Raw genomic sequence first — 23,339 nt, 5'->3', positions numbered from 1 at the left:
GCGGAAGATTGAGGCCCATCTCCGAGGGATGCCAGGGGCTCGAGTTGGCAGGATGCCCGACCTCTAATTGAACAACAGCGGCCAGGCGAGGTGTGAACTGCCGGACGGAGGTCCCTATCCTTTCACTTTCACTTTCTCGCCCTTTGTCTGCCCAGCCCAGGGAGTGCTCACGGCTGCTTTATTATCATTTGGACGCTCTGCATGCCACACTGGCGACCCATCGTAAGACGGAGCACTCCTGATCTCTCTCGCTGAGAGAGGGCAGTCCTGTTTGAACCGACTTGCTTGAGCCCACCATGTCGGGCAAAGCAGAGGTGGACCGGCCGAAGCCTAAGGCCACCAGGCGGGGAGCCTATACTCAAGCCAATAACATGGACCGCTATGCCCAGCAGAAGGGGTCACCGGGTGCACCGAGCCAGTCCCCGGACACACAGAAGACTGCCTCACCCTTGGCCCCTGAGCTCTCACTGCAGGATGTCATGGGCGCACTCGACGGGCTGCAGACTTCGATTGGGAGACAGTTTGATGCCCTGGCGCACAAAGTGGATACCATCTTGGTGGATGTTAATCTGATCCGCGCGGATTTGGGCAAAACAAATGAACGGGTCAAATCCCTGGACATCAAGACCACGGGCCTCGCCGATGATGTCTCGGACCTGCAGACCGAGGTCCGTAAGTTGCGGACCGAGAGTGATCTCGCCGCCCGTCGGCTGGAGGACTTCGAGAGCCGGGCCAGGCGCAACAACGTGCGCGTTATCGGGGTCCCGGAGGCCTCGGACGAGACTTCAGTGGACCTGCTCGTGGAGGACTTGGTGCTCAATCATCTGCAGCCTAAGGGTCTAGGGAAGTTCTTCGCAGTTGAGAGGGCCCATAGAGTGCCGGGTGGGCGGCCCAAGGTGGGAGCCCCACCGAGGCCGATTGTCGCCCGGCTCTTTCATTTTCGAGACCGGGACGCTATCCTGCAGGCCTCGAGGGTAACGGGCCCGGTCCCCTTCCAGAACGCGTCGGTGAATTTCTATCCTGACTTCACCCAGCAGGTGCAGAGGCAGCGGCAGGGCTTCCTGGGGGTGAAGAGGAGGCTTCGGGAGAGGGAACTGAAATACGCCATGCTCTTCCCTGCCAGACTACGTGTGGTGTTTGAAGACCGAACATTCTTCTTTGAGTCGCCTGCCATGGCGGATGAATGGCTGGAAGCTCTGCCTCGACGACGCACGGAAGAGGACACTGCCGTAGACGGGGACAGTGGCCGGGATGAACAAGGTTGATGTCTTCGGAACCGGACTGACTCGGACTGACTTTAGATAATGACTTGCAGTAAATACGGAGGTTGTGGGAGGACGAGGGGAGCTCTTTCCTCCCTTAGGGTACTTTTTGTAGATTTTGGGTTTGGTAGGGCGACAGGCACACTGCAAGTTGGGGGGGCTTTGTAAGCTGCAGCAGGGGTGCAGGGTGGGGGGGGTTTCCGGGATTTTGGGTTTGTTGTTGGGGGGTTTGTTTCCGCAAGGCATAGTGATTATTTCCAGGACTGTTCCATGGTGGCTCTTCGGGTGTGGGGTGGGCCTCTTTACGTTTGGGGATGGGGGGTAGGGGTTTAAGTGTTATAAGCTGGAATGTTAATGGTTTGGGGGATCGCATTAAGCGTGGGATTGTTTTGCAATTCTTGAAACGGTCATTGCCGGATGTTGCCCTGCTGCAGGAGACGCATCTTATAGGTAATACGTGCTATGCCCTGAATAGGAAGGGTTATAAATTCATAGCTCATTCGGGATTCTCCTCTAGGTCCAGGGGTGTGGGCATCCTAGTCAGAGCCTCGCTACCATTTGAGGTGGACTCCACCATTGTTGATGATAGGGGGAGGTTTGTGGCGGTGGCGGGGCGGTGGGAAGGAAGAACTTTGGTTTTAGTTTAGGTTTATGTCCCGCCGGCCCTGCAGGCCTCCACGTTCACAGATCTGGGTAGGGCCTTGCTGGATCTCCCGGGGGGTATGCTTGTGGTGGGAGGTGATTTCAACGCTGTTGGCTCCGGTCTGCTGGATAGATACCCGCCCAGAGACACAGGGGGGGCTCAGAAGTGGCTTCCAGACTTTCTAGACACGCTTGGCCTGATAGACTGCTGGAGGCTCCGGCACCCCACACAGAGCCAATACACTTTCCACTCCGGGGCGCATGGTAGCCTTTCCAGGATTGATTACCTACTCACTCTGGCTGCGCATGCCTCATTGGTTTCCGAGGCCAGGCACATGGCGCGTGGTATATCTGACCATTCGCCAGTGTGGGTCAGGCTGGATCTAGGTCGGGAGGGAGGGAGGGGGAAGGGTGGCCCCTATCAACCCTTGGTATTTCCGAGACCCCAAGATGCGCAGCGCGCTGGTAAAGACAGTAGATAATTTTTTCAAGGACAATCAGGGATCCGTGGACTCGGCAGTGTCGCTGTGGGAAGCATTTAAGACCGTGCTGCGAGGGGAAGCCCTCTCCCTTGTAGTGGCTGCCAAGCGGCGGAGAGATGGCGAGGTTTTGCAGGTTGAGGAGGAGATCGCGGCTTTGGAGGGAGCGCTGGAGGAGGAGGTTACAGGGGCCTCACTGCATGAGCTGTGCTTGAAGCAATCCGAGTATAAGGACCTGGTGACGAATGCCGCTAAGACCCTCAGTAGGGAACAGCAGGGCCGTCTGTATGATGTTGGTGACAAGGCCGGGAAACTCCTGGCTTGGCTGGACAAAAAAGAACGGTCAATAGAGTAGTGCCGGAGTTGACGGGAGAGGGGGGAGAGGTGATTGTGGAACCTGAGAGGATTGTACAGTGTTTCACGGACTATTTCCGTGGGGTTTATGCCTCAGTGTCGGACAGGCCGCCCGAGGACTCGCGTGACCTCCTGCGTGATATCGCATTGCCCTGTCTCTCCGATATAGATAGGGACGATCTAGATGGTGACATAACGGTCGATGAGGTGGCGGGGGCTATCCGCGCGTTGAACTCGGGCAAGGCCTCGGGTCCGAACGGCTTGCCGGTCGACCTGTACAAGCTGTTTTCGGATAGGGTCGCCCCTCACCTGCGCGCCATGTTCGTGGAGGCGCGGGGGAGTGGGGCCCTCCCGTTGGATCAGCGACTGGCGACGATTGTGGTTATACACAAAGAGGGCAAACCCCGAGATAAGTGCGCCTCATATAGGCCTATCTCACTCCTTAACGCAGAGCCGAAAATTCTGGCTAAAATCCTGGCGGCCCGATTGATTAGGGTACTCGGTGAATTGGTCCACCCGGATCAATCCGGATTCATCCCGCACCGTAACACAGCGTTAAATCTTCGGCGCCTTCATGGTGTAATCGCCAGGGCGGGCACGCTGCGTGAACCAGCTATTGTGGCGTCTCTCGATGCCACGATGGCCTTTGACACAGTGGAATGGGCATATTTGTGGGCCGTGTTGACCAAGTTCGGCTTTGGCCACGGTTTTGTGAGCTGGGTGAGGTTGCTGTATGAGGGCCCTCTTGCGAGTGTGGTGGTAAATGGCCGGGCGTCGACTCCGTTTCAGCTTGGGAGGGGTACTCGGCAAGGTTGTCCCCTGTCGCCATTGTTGTTCGCCCTCGCCCTTGAGCCGTTGGCTGCGTGGATACGCTGGCACCCGGATATACGGGGACTTAGATGGTCGCCTGAACACGAGGACCGTATATCGCTCTATGCTGATGACATCCTGTTGTATCTTGCCTCACCCAAGAAATCACTTATAGTGGTCTGTGACGTACTCACATCTTTCGGTAGGAACTCGGGTCTCGTTATCAACTGGAGTAAATCGTATTTATATGTTCTTAGTGGCGAGGTTCCACCGATCCCTCGAACTTGTTCGATCCAGGTCGCTCAGCAGGGCTTCGTGTATCTGGGGATCTTTATCTCCATGGACTCTGCTGTGAGATATGAGAGGAACCTGCTCCCCCCCCTAGCGCGCCTGAGGCGGGATGTGGAGGGCTGGCGGAGGCTGACGCTCTCCCTCGTTGGGCGCGCGGCCCTGTTCAAAATAATGTCTCTTCCCCGGTTCCTCTACGCACTGCAGAATACTTTGGATTGGGTACCGGCCAACTACTTTCGGGAGGTCGAAGGCCTCCAACGAACGTTGCTGTGGGATGGGCGGCCGCGAATAGCTATTGCAAAGTTGACGCTTCCATGGTACGACGGGGGTATTGCGCTTCCAGACATCCGACGGTACTATTGGGCCACCCAGCTGAGTGCGATTAATCATGGGTTTTATGGCCCTGCCCTCAGCCCTGGGTATGCCATGGACAGGTGGTTGCTGCGTGGTGGTAACTATTACAGGGCGTTGTACTCGCGGTCCCTGGACTCGTCCCTCACGGGGCCCACTGGTGTGGCGGTGCGTGTGTGGAAGATGGCAACTGACTCGCTGGGCTGGAAGGATAGGCTCACCCTCGCTACCCCGCTGTTTGAATCTGAGAGACTGGGTAGGCTTTGGCACACAAAAGGCTTTGACAAATGGGACTTGATCGGCATCTCCAGGGTCGGAGATGTGCTGATTAAGGGGAGGGTGAAGTCCTTTGAAGAGTTGCAGAAGGAGTATGAGCTGGGGCCATCCGAGTTTTTCCGCTATATCCAGGTGCGTCACGCCCTCCGATCAGTCCTCATAGAGGGTGAAAAGGTGCCTGAGTCCTCTCCTTTGGAGGACCGGGTCCTTGATGGCCATATGCCCGAGAGCACGATCTCGCTCATCTATAAGAAACTGATCAACGTCCGGGCGGATATGCTTCTGGGGCTGAGGGACCAGTGGTCTAGGGATGGCCTCGAGTTGGATGACGAGGATTGGCAGTCTGCTGTTTCCTCTCCTAAGGAGGTTGCGATCCCGTCGCGTCTGAGGCTGGTGCAGCTTAAAATACTGCATCGAGTGTATGTGACGGGGCCAAGGCTGGTTCACATGGGATTCTCGGAGGACGGCCTATGCAGGAGGGGATGTGGTATGGTGGGTACTTTCCTGCATATCATTTGGGAATGTGGTGTCATTACGGAATTCTGGAGGAGAGTCCATGCAGTGATGGGGGAGGTGACGGGCATTGCTATGCAGCCGGAAGCGCGGTGTTGCCTCCTGAATGTCTGGGGGCCCACTGACCACGATGAGGCACAGACCCAATGGGTGACTCTGGGTAACATGGTCGCTAAGAGAGATATCGCGCGATTTTGGGGCTCCGCGGGGCACCCCACATTGACCGCGTGGAAAGAAAATATGGACTGGAGTATGCTAAGGGAGAAGACGGTATATTGCGCTAGAGGCCGCCCTCGGAAGTGGCACGCCATCTGGGGGCGGTGGAATCAATACAGGGGGGGAATTTGTCTTGCCCCTGATTTGGATCCCCCCGAGGAACAGCTTTCCTCCTAACCTTCTTTCCAGCTCAGTATGGTTAATTGACTTCTTTGGCCTCTGCTGTCCCCCTTCTTCCTCTTTTCACAGTACTGTAACTGGTAGATGATTGGGGTCCTGCCTCCCCTGGGGGGCTATCACCATGGGCATTTAGTGTTCTTGCCTTGCTGGGGGTTGTTGTGTGTTTTGTGTTTATTTAAAAATGGAATCTTTGCACTCCTCCTTCACTGTACTGAGGACGCGTCTCTGTTCCTCTTTATCGAAGCTGCCGAACCTCCGGGTTGTCGGCTGAATAGCTGTGTCCAGACTTTTGAAAATAAAGGTTTTTAAAAAAAAAAAAAAAAAAAAAAAAGAAACCCAAAAAACCCTCTACTTTCTGCTAGGCACACGACTGCACCCTGCCTCTGAAAAAAGTTACGTTTTGAAAAGTGGGTTACAGTCGATGTTTTTTGTTTGGCCGGATCATTAAGCTTCTGAAAAACCTCGATAACTCTCCTGTGTTCAAAAATAAGGTGACAAATAAGCATTTTGGCATAAAGGATCACTTACTTTTATTGAGAGTATAGGCTGGTTCCCCTCTCTTGCTGACTGCTCCTCCCCTGTTTTTCAGTTCGCTCCACTGTTACACAGTTTGCAAGCTCTCTCAGTGAAAAGGAGCAAGCACTTCCTGGCTTAAGCCTGCAAGAATAGAAGGAGGAGATTTGTCTCAGACCCGCCCCCTGACTGCTACCATTCATGAATCTTATTCTATGCCTTCATTTACCCCTTTACTCTTCGCTAAAAAGTGTGGGAAGCTCGAACTTTAGTCAGTAATCAGTAAGGCCGTCTCATTATGTTCAAAGACACGGAAGTACCACCAGTACAGGTGAATAGCCCTTCACGTTTGTTTTCTGAGCATCGGCAACAAGGTTTCTGCTTAGGGTTATGCGCATGGCGACTCATAAAGCTGGCGCCATGGCAATAAAAAATACTCATAAATACGGGCACCGTGCTTAAAGTAGGCGTGGCGCCCGTCCTCATAAAAGGGATTTTAAAAAAACCATGAAAGCCCAATATTAAAGAAATAGTCCCTAGGCCAAAAACACAAAGACCTACAGCGTACGTAGACTGTAGTTAGTTGGCCGGTGCTCCTGGCTTGCAAACGGAAGTGATGTATCGGGAGCACCGGCCAACAAGGAGCCAGGGTACACGAGTGATAGAGTTTTTAACAAATGGCAAGCAGCAGCTGTAATTACACTCCGTAGAGTGATTACAGCAGGTCTTGCAGATAGTGCATTTGCGCTGATGCTCGACCTAAAAATTAGTTGGAAGGGAATCAAGGATAGCAGAAGAGAGGGAAAGGGAAAAAGTGTAAAAATGGGGAGCAGGGCAAGACAAGTAAAGGAAAGGTGTCACAGATATAGAGAAAAAGAACAAGAGAGAAAAAGAGAGGGCCAGATAAGAGAAAATGTGATGTAATTGCTAAGTTGCAACCAAGAGACCTGAATTATAATCATGGTTTCCACAGTCATAGTTGCCAATATGTGGAGCCCCAGGAGGCCATTCAGCTTGCATTCAGTGCTGAACACAAACAGCGTTGCTATTCAAAAGCCAGAGAGAGGGAGATCCTGAGCCAGATAGAAGAGGAGAACCCGATCAGAGTTGCGAGTTAAAGAGAGCACAGTGTTTTAAAAACCTTCAGCTTCGGACAAATTATTTTCACATAGTTGAGCCCCACCTTTAAGGTCCTACTCCATGTCACATTAACCATGTTGGCAAAATCCAATGCAAATGATTACTGACCTAAAAGCCCTTGGCGATCTCATGCCTCTGAAAGTCCAGCGAGATGGGACTGAACAAATCTGTCTACTGTGCTACAGTACTGCTACAACCCAGCAAAGCTTTGATAGGAAGCGGACTGCGAGAAAAATCACAACCTGCAATGAACTATGGCAGCACACATGCTTCGTCATCAGTAACAAAAAGGAAACGCCATATTAAAGCAGAAGGCAATTGTTTGCTCTTCAGACTCAAAGATTCATAGAGCAACAACTTACTTTGATGTTGACGAAATAACCTTGAACATGAAAACAACACAGAGCAAAGCGATAACCCTTGAGAAGGAAACAGAACAGCTGTGCAAACTGAAGGAGCAGAGACTTACTTCCACAATTCCAAGATTTAGCATTTTCTTCAGAACCACATTCAACTTGGGCTTCTTTGGCAGTATCTAATAGTAAATTGGCTACTTGTAGAACAACCTGGTCAATGAAATCTCGCGGGAGTGTTGCACAGTTTCTGGTTTGCTCGTTTTTTTCTCTTGGTAAAAATCCAGATATCCAGGCCCTGCTGTCAGAAGTTTTGCTATTGTCTTCTGGAAATAGACACTGTTGATGTTCTGTTTCATCGCTGCTTCCAGCACCACTGTGGGAACATTGGTTAGATATCCGCATACGGTCTGTTATGCTGCAACTAGAGAGATCCTTTTTTCTGTCAGTCTGCTGATTAATATACTCTTTTCTTTGTTCATCAATCAAAGCTTCATCTCTTGGTTGATAAGTCCTTGACTTTCCAATGAGGCATACCTTTATTCAAACAGATAAATATAATGTCATTGTTTTTTGTATTGTTGAATTCCGTGAAGCATTTTGCCTCGCTTACCTTGAACATGAGATACAATACATGCAGGAGAAGCAACTCCATTTTTACCATTATTTTCCAAAGTATCTAAACAGCATATATGTTAAACGTTTCAGAGTTGTACAGGACAACAGGTGTGCATGTGAAATAATAGACAATCTAAATAAAAGATGGGAAGTTGAATGAAGTAAAAAAGAAAGAAATATAAAGTCCTGCTGCTCCTGCAGTTCAAGAAAGATTTGAGACACATCTCTTCAATGAGCTTGAGAGCTATTAAGGACTCCCCTAGCAGCCCCCTCCTCGAATTCCATTGGCGATCCCAGCTGTGTGTCATTTCAATGACCAAATATATGCACAGTCAATAAAAAGATGCAACATATGCCTTGCACACAAAGCCGTCTGGGTCTTCAATGGTAATACATGGCACATTTGTTTGAAATTCTGTTGCTTTCATGTTCACTGACCTTTGCCTACTCTTTATGCCTGTTGTGTTTCTACAATTTGCCTAATTTTTTTATTATTTTTTATTTGACATATCACTGCCTGCTGACATTCAAACCATACTTTACTCTGTAGGTTCCAATATTATTTGCCTCTTCTTTGCCATACCCTCAATATGGTGTCTGTTAGAAATGGGGGACTCTAGTTGGCAAGGGTTTGCACCTTTGTCCAAGTAGGGACCCTTCTTCCTAGTCATGGTAAGGGGGATACACTTCTAAAATAACCCCCGCTCACCATCTTGGTAGCTAGGCACGAGCAGACAGGCTTATCTCAGAGGCAGTGTGTAAAGCGTTTGTGAATACATACAGCAATGCAGTGAAAAAACTACAAATGGACATCAAACCAGTTTAGAAAATAAGTCATCTTTATCTAAACCAAAACAAGACCAAACTACAAAAATCCACAATACCATACTAATAATATGATTCTTAAAAGGTGGAAACATTTTAATTCCAAGAAAATGTGTGATGCAACACTTTTACACATAGTACCTTGGATATGTCAAAAAATGCTAGAAAAAAGGGGTCACAGGGAGGGTGATGCGTCGGTTCCTTACACTCAGGGAAGGTGGGGCGTCGGTTCCTTGCTCTGGTGGAGGTGATGCATCGATTCCTTACTGCTGCACAGGTGAGGTGATGCATCGGTTCCTTACCGGAGAGGAGGTGAGGCGCCGGTTTCTTACTGCATGGGGAGGTGATGCGTCAGTTTCTTACTGCGTCCCCCAACAATGCGAGAGGCTTGACTCCTCGATGCGTTGCATGACAATCCGGTGCAATGCGTCGGTTCTTCTCGTACTGAGCCGGCGTCAGAATAGTTGCCTTGATCTCAGACGTCGGAGATCGGTGCACAGGATTAGATGCACAGCAGACACTTCCGCCGCGAGCAGGCACTGCGTCGATTCTTCGGCGGTGGCAATTTTATTTTTATTTATAGAGGGAACTTACTGAGCGCTCGCACACCAAAAGGTCTCTTGCCGCTGAGTTGGAAGCCATCCCGAGATACAATCTAACAATAGGCCTGGGTGAACAGCAAAGTTTTCAGCTTTTTCCTGAAACAACGTTTGTCTGATATCAATTGGTAGAGAGTGCCAGAATTTGGGGCCTAACATAGAAAAACGTGAACCACCTATTCACTTACGCTTAAATCTTGGAATCGTCAGCAGGTTCATTGTGGCTGATCCAAGGTTCCGTTTGGGGAGGTACGGTGAAACCTCTGTAGAGATAGATTTGGGGACCCTATCGTGGAGTGGATTGAAAATCAAGCAGCCTGTCTTAAACATAGACTGCTGGACCACGGGAAGCCAGTGAAGCTGCTTCATCAATGGCTTAGTATGGCAGTGTCTTGGTTGCTGGAAGATTACTCTGGCAGCTTTGTTCTGTATCCTTCTGAAGCCTGTGAGTTTGTTTAGCTGGGAGACCTAAGCAGATAGCATTGGAATAATCCAACCTGGACATAATCATACCCAATATGATCAGCACACTTGCTTCCCTTGTATAGAATCTCCTGATCTTTTTTAAATTCCTTTATTGATAGATGCATGATGACATGACCATGCTAATCTGTGCGTGCAGATAGGTTGGCGTCAATTTGGATGCCAAGGCTCTTTACGGAGTTCTTAGGGATTAGTGGAGTGCCTAATGTAACCGGCCAGTGTCCTGGTGTCCAATGGTGTAGTCTATTATTTGAAATAACTATCTCTGTTTTATCAGAGTTCAATTTGAGATGGTTATGACTCATCCAGTCCTTCATAAATAACATGGTATTTTGGAAAAATGCCTTAGAGTCCCCTGTCTCGTCAATTGGGAAGATCAACTGCATATTGTCTGCTTAGTTGTAGATCTTAACCCCCTGCATTGGAGAGAATGGATCAAGGGGCAGATATAAAGATTGAAGAGGTGGGGAGACAGGGACGAGCCTTGTGGTACACCGCAGGTGGTATTAATCCTGGCTGAATTACAGGACACCTGCCTAACAGACTGGGTGCGATCCCTCAAAAAGGATTTCATCCAGTCCAAGGCTGTTCCTCTCAGACCTGCCGCTGCCATTCTATCCGCTAATATTGTGTCATCCATGGTATCGAATGCAGCTGACAAGTCGAGCAAGACCAGTGCCTGAGTACACCCCTTGTCTGCCCCCTCCTTCAGGTCATCCACCACACTTAACATGACTGATTTGGTCGAGTGTGATGGTCAAAAGCCTGCTTGATGAGAGTCCAAAAAATGTGGTCTCTTCAATGAAGGCGCGTAGGAGTTTTGCTACATGTGCCTCAAGTATTTTTGCAGGATATGGGAGAAGCGAGATGGGTCTGTAGTTGCTCAATTGTCTGGGATCTATACCGACTTTCTTTTGAAGCGGGATTAACACTGCATCTTTGAGAGCCCGTAGAACCACGCCTTGCTCAAGAGATAGATTGAGCAAGGAGAGGATGGTATCTGGAAAGCAGGCGAGAAGGTCTTTTTGTATAGCAGAAGGACAAGGGTCTTTAGGTAAGCCAGATTTTAATTTGTTACTTAGTTCTGTAAATCGATCTAGGGTTATGTTCTGGAAGGTAGAGAGTGCTACCAGATTTGTGAATTGCTGGTGTGATTTCCAGTCCTGTGAACAAGGAGTGATGGAGTCTTGTAATGTCTTAATTTTGTTCACAAAAAAGTCACTCAAGTCGTCACATAAAGCCTGCGAGGGAATGATGGCAGGTGTTACATGGTCCGGGTTGGATAGTTCTTTAACTATATTAAAAATGTGTTTTGAGTTATTTTCTGAGCTTAGGACTCTGCTCGTAAAGAAGCCTTTTTTTTCCTCCAAAATGGCTGCTTTATGGTCTGTTATAGCTTTTCATATTTTTTCTTTGTTGCAGGCGAATAGCTTCTCTGCCATTTGTGTTCAGCCTGCCGGGTTTTTGCCAATTTCAGCTCTATGGTGAACCACTTAGAAGCCTCATGCCGCCTCATACAGCTCGCTTTCCTTTGTAATGGGGCATGAAACTCACTAGCTCTTTAATTGCCAGTTAGTAATTGCTGCCTCAAACTCATCAACATTGTCTATTCTAGGAGGTAGCGTAGATTCCAGGGTATTATGGATTTCTGGCAAACTGATACGATTACAGTTCCTAGTTAGTAATTTAGGACCGGCTAAGTGTTTAGCTAATGATAGACCACTTAATGTAAAGTGTATTAAGTGGTGGTTTGACAAAACACATGGCTTATCAGTTAAGCTGTGGACCATGAGGTTAGTGGTCCATAGCTGGTCTAATGCATGCCCTTTAATGTGTGTGGGCTTGTTTATGTGTCCCTCTAGATTCAAATTTTTCAATAAATTTGTTAGCTCCTTAGAGCGCCGGCTCCCCTCTTCCTCATTCGACCAACAATTCAGATCTCCAACTAACAATATTTTCGCATAGACTATGGTTAAAGGGGCAAGATAATTTGCCAGTATGCTGGTGAATTCCCCCATTGCAATAGGGGGCCTATAAATCAGGAAACACACCAATACGTCAGAGATTTAATTTTAATGTGAAGCTATCTACCGATGCCCTTCTAATGGGGCAATGGTGGTGACGGGAAGGGCCTTTTTAACAACTGCTGCTATCCCTCCTCTTTTTCCAGTAGGTCTGTTAGCCTGCAAAAGATGGAAATTGCCAGGTAGCACTGCTAATATATCAGGGGTAGATTCCATGGTCGGCCAGGTTTCTGTTAGTAGTAATATATCTGGGGCTTCGGTATCTAAAAGGTTACAAATTTCTAGTTGGTGCTTGACCATAGAACGTGTAATTAAATCTACTATGTTTAACTCTTTTGGTGCTAAGGGCTTAATCCTTGGTTTAGCGCATTTGTGCTTATTAAGGGGAATTTTAAGCACAGCAATAGTCGGTAACATAGCCGGGTAAGGATTTGGAGACCATACCTTGCTAACTTGTTTTTGGTTATGGGGTCAATCATCTAGTTTGCCTTGGATGCCATAGATCGCAATTCAATGGAGGAATATTTTACAAAATGCACAAAGTGGTTGGCCCCAGGCCCCGTACGGCCGTGGACGGGCGCAGAAGGGCTTGCCTCTGGCGCGCCTTTGGCACGTCAGCTGCGCGTCCGCGCGGCCATCCTGCTATTATCGCTAAAATACTTCTCACTCCGCCCCCTCCCTCCCCGATTGGATTACCTCTAACCAATCAGCGTCCCGTTCCACTCAGGAAGACGGAAGGAGCAGGATTGCCGGCGTGAGTTACTCGAGGTACAAATAATCAAATTCAAATCAGTTACAGTTCGTCACATCTTAAAATCACAGATTAGCAGGTTTTTAAAACACACTAGCGATTGCAGGATGAGTCAGAAATATTCTCCTTGCACCGCTGCGACATGTCAGAAACAGTCGATGTGTCGATGTTCACAGTTCTTGCAGTTTCCAGTCCCAAAACAACCTCCAGAGGCCCAGAACACTGGCAGGTACCTCTCAGCATGTCAGAACTCCCAGCAGAGGAGTTCAGGGGGTGATGTCTTTGTGTCCCTGAGACTTCAGAACAGAAGGCAAGCTCAATTTCAAGCCCTTGGAGATCTTCCTCAAGCAGGGGACATAGCAAACAGCAAAGTCCTTTTCCTCTCCTTGGCAGAAAGTAGCCACTGCAGGCTAACCCCAGAAAGCAAACAGCACAGGGGCAGTATTCCTCCTCAGTTTCTCCAGCTCTTCTACTTGGCTAAGGTTCCTCTTGATTCCCAGAAGTGATCTAAAAGTCTGGGGTCTAGACGCCTCTTTTTTTATACAGTAAATCTCTTTGTTCTCTAGTGCAGAGAAGCTCTTTGCCCAGCCAAAAGCATTTCTGTCCCCTCCGGTGCAGCTTCCTGGCAGGAGGTGGAGTAAGCATTGTCTTTGGCAGACCAGGCCCATTCAGGTGTGAAATAAATCTCCTCCCCCTACTCTGAATGCAGCCCAGGTCTATTCAGCCCAGCCCTGACTCACCCTGGAAAGGCAGGACACACATAACCCCCTCAAGTGGCTGTCTGAACAGAATGCACATCCCCAGCCCCTGTCACTCCAAAGCTAGACAATCAATAAACAACATAGCAGAGGCACACTGGATGGTTAGGCAAGAAAATACCTACTTTCTAAAAGTGGTATTTTCAAACCCAGAATGTAAACATCCCCCTCACTGAAAGATGTGTCTTACCATTCTGAGTTCAGGCATTTCGAACTTTATTTTCCTATCTTGTTCCCAAGGGCAGTAATGCTCATAAGATGCTATGAGCAAACTCCCTATTCTATCCTATGGGAACAGATAGCCTTACAATAGTGAAAAACAAAATTGGCACTATTTCACTATCAGGAAATGCCACACACATCAGGGCATTTCCTACCTTCCATATACACTACACCCTGCCCACAGAGGTACCTTGGGTCTACCTTAAGGGTAAATATCATGTAAGAAAAGGGAAGGTTAGGGCCTGGCAAGTGGGTGCACTTGCCAGGTCGACATGGTAGTACCAGAATACACACAGGCTCTGCAATGGCAGGACTGAGACTTTGTTGCAAGGCTGCTTGTGTAGTTGGCCAATCAGTGCTGCAAGCCTACTAGCAGCATTTGATTTACAGGCCCTGGGCACACACAGTGCATGGTACTAGGGACTTAACAGTAAACCAGAATCAGAAGAATCAGAATCAGAATATACTTTATTCGATTTTAGACATTTTAAAATCATAAAGTAACATATAACACATTAATATGATTAAAATACCCTATACAATTCCATCTAAACATGAGTCACATTCATGTAGATTACATCGATTTAATTTTAACATGCAGCCAAGACAATTAGTGAAAGTTCTCCACGGTATACAGTTCCACGGTGTGTTATTAACAAGTGATCATTTTTCTTTTCCACTGTGAGAGTGTGCTTAGGAGGCGACAGGCGGCCAGGGCGGGGGATGAGAAGGGATTGGAATGGGTGAGGGCATGGGAGCTGATAGTGCAGGCTCTGAAGGACTACCGGCTGGAGAGCACAGAGCAGGAAGACCGGGAGGGCGGGGTTCCACGAGGCCGCGAAGCTACAGGCGAACAACCGATAGCAGTAGAAACAGTATGCTAGACCCCACGATCGGGGCCCACGCCAGCAGTAATGGGGGGGTGGGTAGGGTGGGGGGGAGTTATTGGGGTGTTGTAGCAGTATAAGGACGGATGGCTGGGGACTGAGGCGGTTGGGTTAAAAGCAGATATCAACCTGGGAGGTCGACCAGCTCTTCTGTGACAGGATAGCTAGGATACTCAGAGGATTGTAACGATGTGCCGCCCGGCCTCCGGGATGTGGGCTGAATGGCTGTGTACAGCACTACAAAGATGGGGGGGCTCTGAGATACCTTGTGAGCACAGGTCGCTATTATGGAGTTCTTATTCTTAATTCTGCAATAAAAACACGTTTCAAAAAAAAAAAAAAAAAACATTTTTCTTTTCCTTAATATGCTTTTCAAAAGTCCAGTCAAAATGCCCACGCAATAAACTTTTTCCAACAGTTGCAAATATAAAAAGGCAGGGCGACATTGCCTCCACCACCCTCGTTTTAAAAATGGCAAAATCCATCTTGCTCTTTCGGCTGAGTATAATTTACAGAATAAAATCACATGTATTGTTGATTGAGGTGACTTCTTGTCGCATGGGCAGTGGTAAAGATCTCTGGACCAGTCCTTTATGATAGGAAAGCTCACTAAACGATGGAAACTGTCAAACCTAAACCTAGTGAGAGCATATCTATCGTACCCTCCAATGCACCAGGCCAGGTAGGGTTGTATACTTAAAGTAACCAAAGTCAGTTGATGCTGGATTACCGTACATTTCTTCATTTCATTTACAGCTCTTGAGGACTCTAAATGTGACATGCATAGTAGTTTAAATTCCTTCCTTGACATTGAAGTCATGGTTTCTGGATGTATAAAAAAATCAAGTCGGCCTAAATCCATTTAAAATCTTCTAACATAATTCAACCAGGTAATTTTGCTTGCATTATCTAATTTCATTGAGTCTTTAAAAAAAGTCTCTATTTAACCCTGTGTTCATTGAAGTCCAAATTCGATTCCATAATATTAAAAGTTGCATTTTAATCATATCATAAATGTAGGTGATCCCCAATTCATTATGACAATTAAAAACTGAGGAGCTCTGTGGGACAGCTAAAATAAACCTTAAAAATGATTTTCCACTATTTGCATTGAAGTTACATCAGTATACCCCCAAATTCCTGCGCCAAACGTTGCAATGCTCATACATTTAGCTTGGTAAATTTTTAGGAGGATCCCCGGAGGCCTTTTGCCCATTTGTTTAGCAAAATTCACCACCGCTGCGGTTGACCTTCTAAAAAAGGAGGCTCCTACTCTTGACCGCCGGTCCTCAGGAACCAGTATGCTCCAATAGTACGCCCAGGTAAGAAAATGTATTAGTTGACTCTATCCTGTCATTCCCCATTGGCATACTTTTACATTTATTTCTCCCCTTCCCGCATGTCATTACAAAAGTTTAAGGCCTCGACTATCCATAAAATTAATACTTGTAGGAAGGGTTCTCTGTAGACCCAACTGCGTTCTGGCCATGAGCTCTGCGTCATCCGCGTAGAGAAGGGATACAATCGGCTTGATGTTAAACTGAGGAGGGTCTCTCGCCTCAGCCACCAGTTCCTCCTCTAGAGCATTGGTATATAAAGAGAAAAGGAACGGGGCCAGGACGCAGCCTTGTCTCACACCCCTCTCCACGCGGAATGGCACAGTACATTCACTCTTTAATCCATACCTCACCTTGGCAGTGGCACCAACGTATAATTGTCTTAAAAATTGCAGCAGTACAGGGTCAACCTTCAAATCCAGAAGGATTTCCCATAGTCTATTATGTACGACGCAATCAAATATGGCCGTGAGGTCCACAAATGCTACATATAACTTCCCAGCCTTGGCTTGGGTATACATTCCCATTAAAATGCTAAAATGGAAAACTTGCTCATTAGTCCCCAGCCCCTGTCTAAAACCATACTGAACCGCGCTTAGAATATTATTGTCTTCGTCCCATGTTTGTAATCTATTCAAGACAATCCTTCCTGCTACCTTTACCAGTGAATCTAGAAGGGAGATTAGTCGGTAACAGGCCAGATTGTCGCGTGCCCCCTTTTAAAAAATCGGCATAATCACAGATTCTGACCAGGACTTAATAAATCCCTTAGCACAACAGGCTTCTAAGACCAGAGTTAACAGAGGGGCCCATAATAATGGAATAGATTTAAATAAGTCCATCGGCACACCATCAGGGCCCGGTGCCTTACCTCCTTTACTAGCATTAATAGCCGCTACCAGTTCATCGAGTGTTATGTGCAGCTCAATAGGCGTAAATCCTACATAGCCTCCACATTGTGGAGGCTCAAGGTCAGTATAAGATTCTTCATTCCCCTTAATACTATAAACATTAGAAAAGAAGTCAATCCATGCTTTTTCGTCCATTGCAACCTCGATCTTAGCACCATCTTTGTTAGTGAAAAACAGGGCATTTACTGCCTGACAGAATGAGGTACAGTCCTGACTCAGGGATGCTTCATAAAGAGTAACACATGCCTGTTCTTTCAGTTCTTTCTTACGTTTTTTCCTGGCCAGATTATAAGCCTTCCTGCATAGTCTGATCTCATCATAGTCTCTCACTGTTCTATGAAGTGCAACTTTCAAATGGGTATAGATTTTGGTGCAGATAGAATCAAACCATCCTTTTTCTTTAGCAGCAGATCCCTTGTTCTGAACTCTAAACCAAATAGACCAATCATGGAAACACCAATCCATAACAACAATATACAAAGGGAGCACGTGAACTTTGGAACTGAACAGCAGTGGCAAAGTGCCCAAAGCATTTAGACCAGCAAAAAAAAAAGTCCAACACACAGCAACATAACAGGAGGCAAAGGCAAAAAATACATGGGAAACCCACGCTAATGATGCCAGGTCTAACAGTGTCCTTTCCTTCATGTTTTACAATTGTATTCCATACTTCATTAATCTTAACAGATGTCCCATCTTCCTCGTGCATGATTATCATTTCAGTAATGGACTGTGCTAAAGAAAATCTCTCTTAATTGTACTTCTAAAGAGATTTGCAGTTTATGTCCACAGTCTAAGCAACAACATTCCGTTTTCTTACTCACTGAGGGTGCCCCTTATTTGACCCTTATTCTCACTTAGGTACATAAGAGCTAGTTACACTGCGTCGAGATAAAAAGAGTGGTTTTCTACTACTCGACTTCTATTGTTTTATGGTTAGAGTTAGGAAACCATTTTGAGTTGCAAACCGTGCGATTTGCAAAATCACAGCATTTGCGACCACAAAACGTTTTTTACAATGCGCTAAATATTTTAACAATTTGGAAAAAACTTTCTAAATCACAAGGGGGTTTTGAGACTCATTCCAAATCGCAATTTGGAGGGGGTGTGAAGGAGTCCACCAGTCCTATTTGTGATTCACAATGAGAAGTATCTATGATCAGGGCCACTGGAATTATGCGATTGTGTGGGCGTTGGCGATTTTTGCATAGTTATAGATTAGCCCCATTTGCCACATACTCCATTATCTGCCATATAATCTGCAGATTTTAACAACAACAAAAAATTTGTTTCAAGCACAAGTGGTTCAAAAGTTACAAAAAATGCACCAACATGTGTTGCTGCGAAGTGGAAGGTTCTTTACAAAGCTGGCCTGGTCGCCTTTCTATTGCATATCGTTATGTTTGGATATAAACTGGTACTACTGGGGTACAACCAATGCCCACAGAGTATTACTAAGTCTATAAATTATGAAATAATGAAGTAATACTATTACAAAATGAGCCGCATTATGCTGTATACTTTTCCTTTTCTTGCCTCACAATTTACTCAACATCGTGGCATAATTTGCCCTTTTTTGCTGCATATTCTGTGGCTCTGTCTATGATTTATAACCGCAACTGAAAATTTAAACTACACCTCAAAGGAGATGGTAACTTGTTTAAAAAGTGGAAGTTGACCCATTGGACAAATTACCTTCTGGGATGTCTCTGAGACAGCCACAGTCGCAGTAGGCAGTGGTCCAGATGTCTTGCCAATGGGATTTTTTTTTTCCTTTATAAAAACCCATTTGGGAATGCGAGTGCAGGGTTGGTGGGCTGCTGACCACCATCACTTCTTTGTAGCCAATCACAGTGGTCATAAATAGTGACCTACCTAAATCAACATTCATTAATCTGGTCATATTGCAACACCCTGACATTTAGTGTCATGCAAAGTTACAGGCAGGTCCAAAAGGTCATTGCACAATTTGTACTCACTATTTCAGACTTGCCTGATAGTAAATCTAGACCTTACTTCATAGGCTGAGATTAGAGGAATAAAATCAGACCACACTATGATGAGCACAAGGGAACATCATTTTAAAGACGCAATACATTATTTGTTAGAAATGGGGGTTTCTAGTTGGCAGAGGTAGGTACCATTGTCCAAGTACGTACCCTTCTTCCTATCAGGGCAAAGGAGTTACATGCTGAAGATAACCGCTGCTCACCCCCTTGGAGCTTGGCACAAGCAGACAAGCTTATCTCAGAGGCAATGTGTAAAGCGTTTGCGCAACACACTCACACAGTGTCGAAACACTAGGCACACTACAAAAGAAACTCCACACAAGGTTATATAAAAATATCCTATGTATTATCCATAAAAACACATTAGAACACAATCAAATATATTATACTGTGCCACCAGACACTTGTTATGACAGGGATTACATAAATCACTAGGCCAATTGGGACAGTGTCAAACGTCACAATTAGCCTGACCAGTAAGTACTGGTAGGATTACACTGAACATAACCCCTTATGCAAAACATAATTAGAAGTGCACCATAGTAAACACCTGGAACGTGCACCTATTAGAAACCTCATGTGTAAACATCATCAGCAGTGCACTATAAACCGCTTGTAGAGTGCACACATCACCTAATGACATCACGCATACCTTAGGTATATGCAGGTTACCAATACTGCAGATAACACTTGCAGAGTGCCCACTTTGTAACCGCATCAGGCATAACCATCATTACTAGTGTCCACATTATCTTATGAGGCAGTAAATCTCCGCTCAGCGCGGAACATAGGAGTCCCCGCTCCCACCCTTGGAGAAATGCAGAAACGTCGTGGCAACTTCTGAATCCGGGAAACTACTGGGCTTGCCCCATGATTCCACTCAAAAGAAATGCCCCCAACATCAAGTAAAAGTGTAGCTGCCCATGGCAATGCGGCGCAGCTGCAATAAAGTCGGGAATGCGGAGCACTTCACCACCGCAGCCTTGGGCCGGAAAATAAGTCAGCACCGGCCGGGAGAGGTAGGGTGCTGCGACCCCTCAGCTCTCCTCTCCCGCGCCTTCTCCTGCCGACTGGTGACGTGCTGTGGCGGTAGGATCCAGAGCGAAGTCTCAGTTGAGCCCGCTCTGCTCCGCTCGATACCGCTCAGTTACTTTGTTCTTCACGGCACGACTGAATCTGCTGTATTTGAAGTTGGAGCGCCCTTCTCGGGCTCCTGGCAATCAAACCCGAAGCGTCCCACAGGCTGTACCAAGAGTGCGAACCCACACCTGGGGCTCAGGACCAATAAAGTTGAAAGCTCCCACCAGGCATTCCGGGCAAGTGGGCACCTAAGCTCCCAGCATGCTCAAAAAGCACCTTGGCACCAAGAGAAGTAAACGCCCCCCGCCTGAACTTGATTAGGGGGCAACAAAGATAAATGGTTCAGCCCGGCGCTATGTCCCAAAGGTCACGCAGGGCAGGGCTGGGCACACCAGGCCAGCACACCGGGTCACTCAGCAGAGTGGAAGTCCCTTCAGCCACCCAGCGGGCAGCAGGTCAGTCCCAAGAGGCAGGTCCTGCTGGCACACTGCAGTCCACGCAGTGTGCTCTCACAGTTCCAGAAGTTCAAAAACATGGGGTCACAGCCCCAGTACTTATAGTACCAACAGTCTTTGTTCTGCCCTGGCACAGGGCCCTGAGCAAAGTTTGAATCAGTTCTGAGACACTTAAAAAAATATAATTAACAATGCACAACAACCTCCATTGTTAGTGTAAGCCTTGGCCCCAGACATGATGGTTTGGCCCCAAGGGGCCAAAACATTATTTTGGAAGGCAGGCACCACCCTATTCAGGTGCAGGTGCTACTCCTCCCACCACTCCAAATGCAGATCAGGCACATTCAGGTGCAAGGGACAACTCCTCCCGCTACTCTAAATTCAGCCAAGGTCTATTCAGCCTAGCGCTGAGTCACTCAGGCAGGGCAGGACACACCTCAACCCCCCCAGGGACTGGCTGGAGTGAATTCACTTCCCCTCTCCCCCTGTCAGTCAGAACCATACTGTCAATACGCATCTAGGCAGGCACAAAGACACATAAGCACACAGAAATGCTTACTTCCTAAAAGTGGCATTTCTAAAATTGTAATAATAAATCTGCTATCACCAATAACCAGGATTTATCACCACTATTCCAAACATACCAAACTTGATCACGCTACCCCTCTCATGGCAGGAATTACCACTGAAACACTCATCAGGAAATCCCAAATGCATCCCTATGAGAGGGCAGCCTCACAGCAGTGAGAAACCAAATAGGTTGTTTGTCACTACCAAGGCACATGTCCTACCTTTTACCTACACTGCACCCTGTCCATAGGGCTAGCTAGGCCTACCTTAGGGGTGACTGGTATGTAGTAAAAGGATAGGTACAGATGTGGCAACCAATTTATGTGCCATGTCACAGCGGCAGTAAACAGTGTGCGCAGGCCCTGCAGTGGCAGAGGCCTGAGACAGGTTTGAAAGGCTACTTTGGTGGGTGGCGCAAGCAGCGCTGCAAGCCCACCAATAGCATTTAATTTACTGGCCCTGGGTATATGGGATACCATTGTACAAGGGACTGACAGGTAAATTAAATATGCTAAACATGTATAGACCAATGTTACCAAGATTACAACAGAGAGCACACGCACTTTAGCACTGAACAGCAGTGATAAAGTGCCCAGAGTCATATAACCACCAACAACAGATCAGAAAAAATACAGGAGGAGGGCAAAAAGTTCTGGGATGACCCTGCAAAAAGGGACAAGTCCAACATGATTCAATATGAGCTGAAGAAATGTCAAAGACCATCAGAAGACATTAAAAACATAATGTCAAAGACTATCAGAAGACATTCAAGACAGCTAAATAACAAATTATTCACTAGAGGTGTGCAAGCCAAGTGAAGCTTGCGGTGAGAGACTGACTTTAGTTTGACTTCTGTGCCATGGATTAACAAACAGCTCAGCCAAGCACCAAAGGCACAACAGGTTTCCTCCTTATTGCTGTTTTAAAAGTCAAAAACACTAGACATATGAAAATGGAGCACAGGAAAGCTAAAAGGTGCGCGTGTGCTGTGTATGAGTCTGCAGAGCTGAGCTGCAATTTGCAAGTGTTACAATGAAAACCTGCGGGAAGTTGGGTTCTCTTTGTTTTGCTAATAAATGTAATTGCTGTCTTTACTGTCTGCTAACTTAGGTGCAGACAGTGATAATAACATAAAAATTGTTTCCCGTCTTGCCTAAATGCATTAATATTAACACAAAAGTAGCTTCTGTCTTCCCGTATGTTTAATGTTATTCAATAAAGTCATTTTAACACTTTAAATATACCCTGTCAGACTGAATTTCCATGTGATACTTTTGTTTATTAAAAACGATGTACTAATTTAGAATTAAGAAACAAATAAACACAAAGCACTGTCCTTCACTGGTAAAAAGGCAGAGAAGGAGATATTCCTCCTATGACTGAATAGCACAATTGGTAACCAGAAAAACTGTTTTTAAACCCCAGTTTCTCCACTTAACCAAATTGAGTGATCCTACACAAATAACTCCATTTTACTGTGCATCAATCTAATTGAACCTCAAATCAAAGACCTCAATTTTATATGGCTTCAATGGGTTCATTACCAGGTGAATATTGGGAGGAGAACCATCATATTTCTCCTCCCTGATTTGAATACTTGTTAAAGGGTGGGTTCTGTTTAAGGCCACATTTAGAAGCTAAGAAACCTTACACCTTTTCTCAGTGTTTAATTGGCAGAATCCCAGTTGTTAATTGAGAACCAGGGTTCAATATCTTTTTGAAGTCCTCAAATGTCATCAGATGTTTCCGGGTAGTAGTATCTTCTCTGTGGTGGCTGTTGTAAAATGGAACCCCCTTCCACCTACATCACGTCTAGAGTTAATCCTGTCGGGGTAAACACTTTTAAAGACTTGGCCCTTCCCTCTAACCACCAACTAATCTTCAGCCTGACCATTACTTTTTCAAATTTTTGAGCAATAGTTTTCTTTCAGTGATAAGATACCCTTTGGATGATCTATAACCTAAACTGACCTAACCACTGCCCAGGAGGAGTGGGGAGACACACTAAAGTATACAAAAAAAGTGATTGATGGAATGTTTGAATTACTTCCTGCCACTGGTAATTACTTGGGTCGCATCCAAATCCATTATTAGTTTGCACACTATGCCACCTCAGTTTGGACCCATCCTTATGCAAATCAGGCTCGGCCCTTCTCCAATGGGAACAGTCCAGCCTGAGCTGCCAGACTGGGCCCTCCCTGAACAGGACCACAAGCAACTCAGGGCCAATTTCGCCCTAGTTAGGGTTCATCAGCCAGATTTAGCTTGGATCCAGTGATACAATGTACACAGGACCAACATCTGGGTATACCAGTGTCTCAGAGAGATTAATTGCTCTAAGTTCCACCTTTTCAGACTTTCTGAAAAAGCTCCTCTTGGTCACTTCAAGGGCTTCTACAACCTCAGGGACAGCACATAGGGGACATGACT

At 46.7% G+C, this 23,339-nt stretch overlaps 1 protein-coding gene across 1 annotated transcript in view; it reads right to left on the bottom strand.

Annotated features, from left to right (window-relative positions):
* TRMT44 (tRNA methyltransferase 44 homolog) overlaps positions 1 to 23,339 on the bottom strand; it is a 309,668-nt gene that overhangs the window by 49,627 nt on the left and 236,702 nt on the right. The window contains exon 9 of the mRNA XM_085642485.1: positions 7,497 to 7,917. Coding sequence (XP_085498611.1) covers positions 7,497 to 7,917 — 421 coding nt within the window. The remainder of the gene's footprint in view (positions 1 to 7,496; positions 7,918 to 23,339) is intronic.

Source organism: Triturus cristatus, chromosome 2_2 (genome assembly GCF_964204655.1).
Source record: "Triturus cristatus chromosome 2_2, aTriCri1.1, whole genome shotgun sequence".
Taxonomy (NCBI): domain Eukaryota; kingdom Metazoa; phylum Chordata; class Amphibia; order Caudata; family Salamandridae; genus Triturus; species Triturus cristatus.
This window is presented reverse-complemented; position numbering and strand designations above follow the sequence as displayed.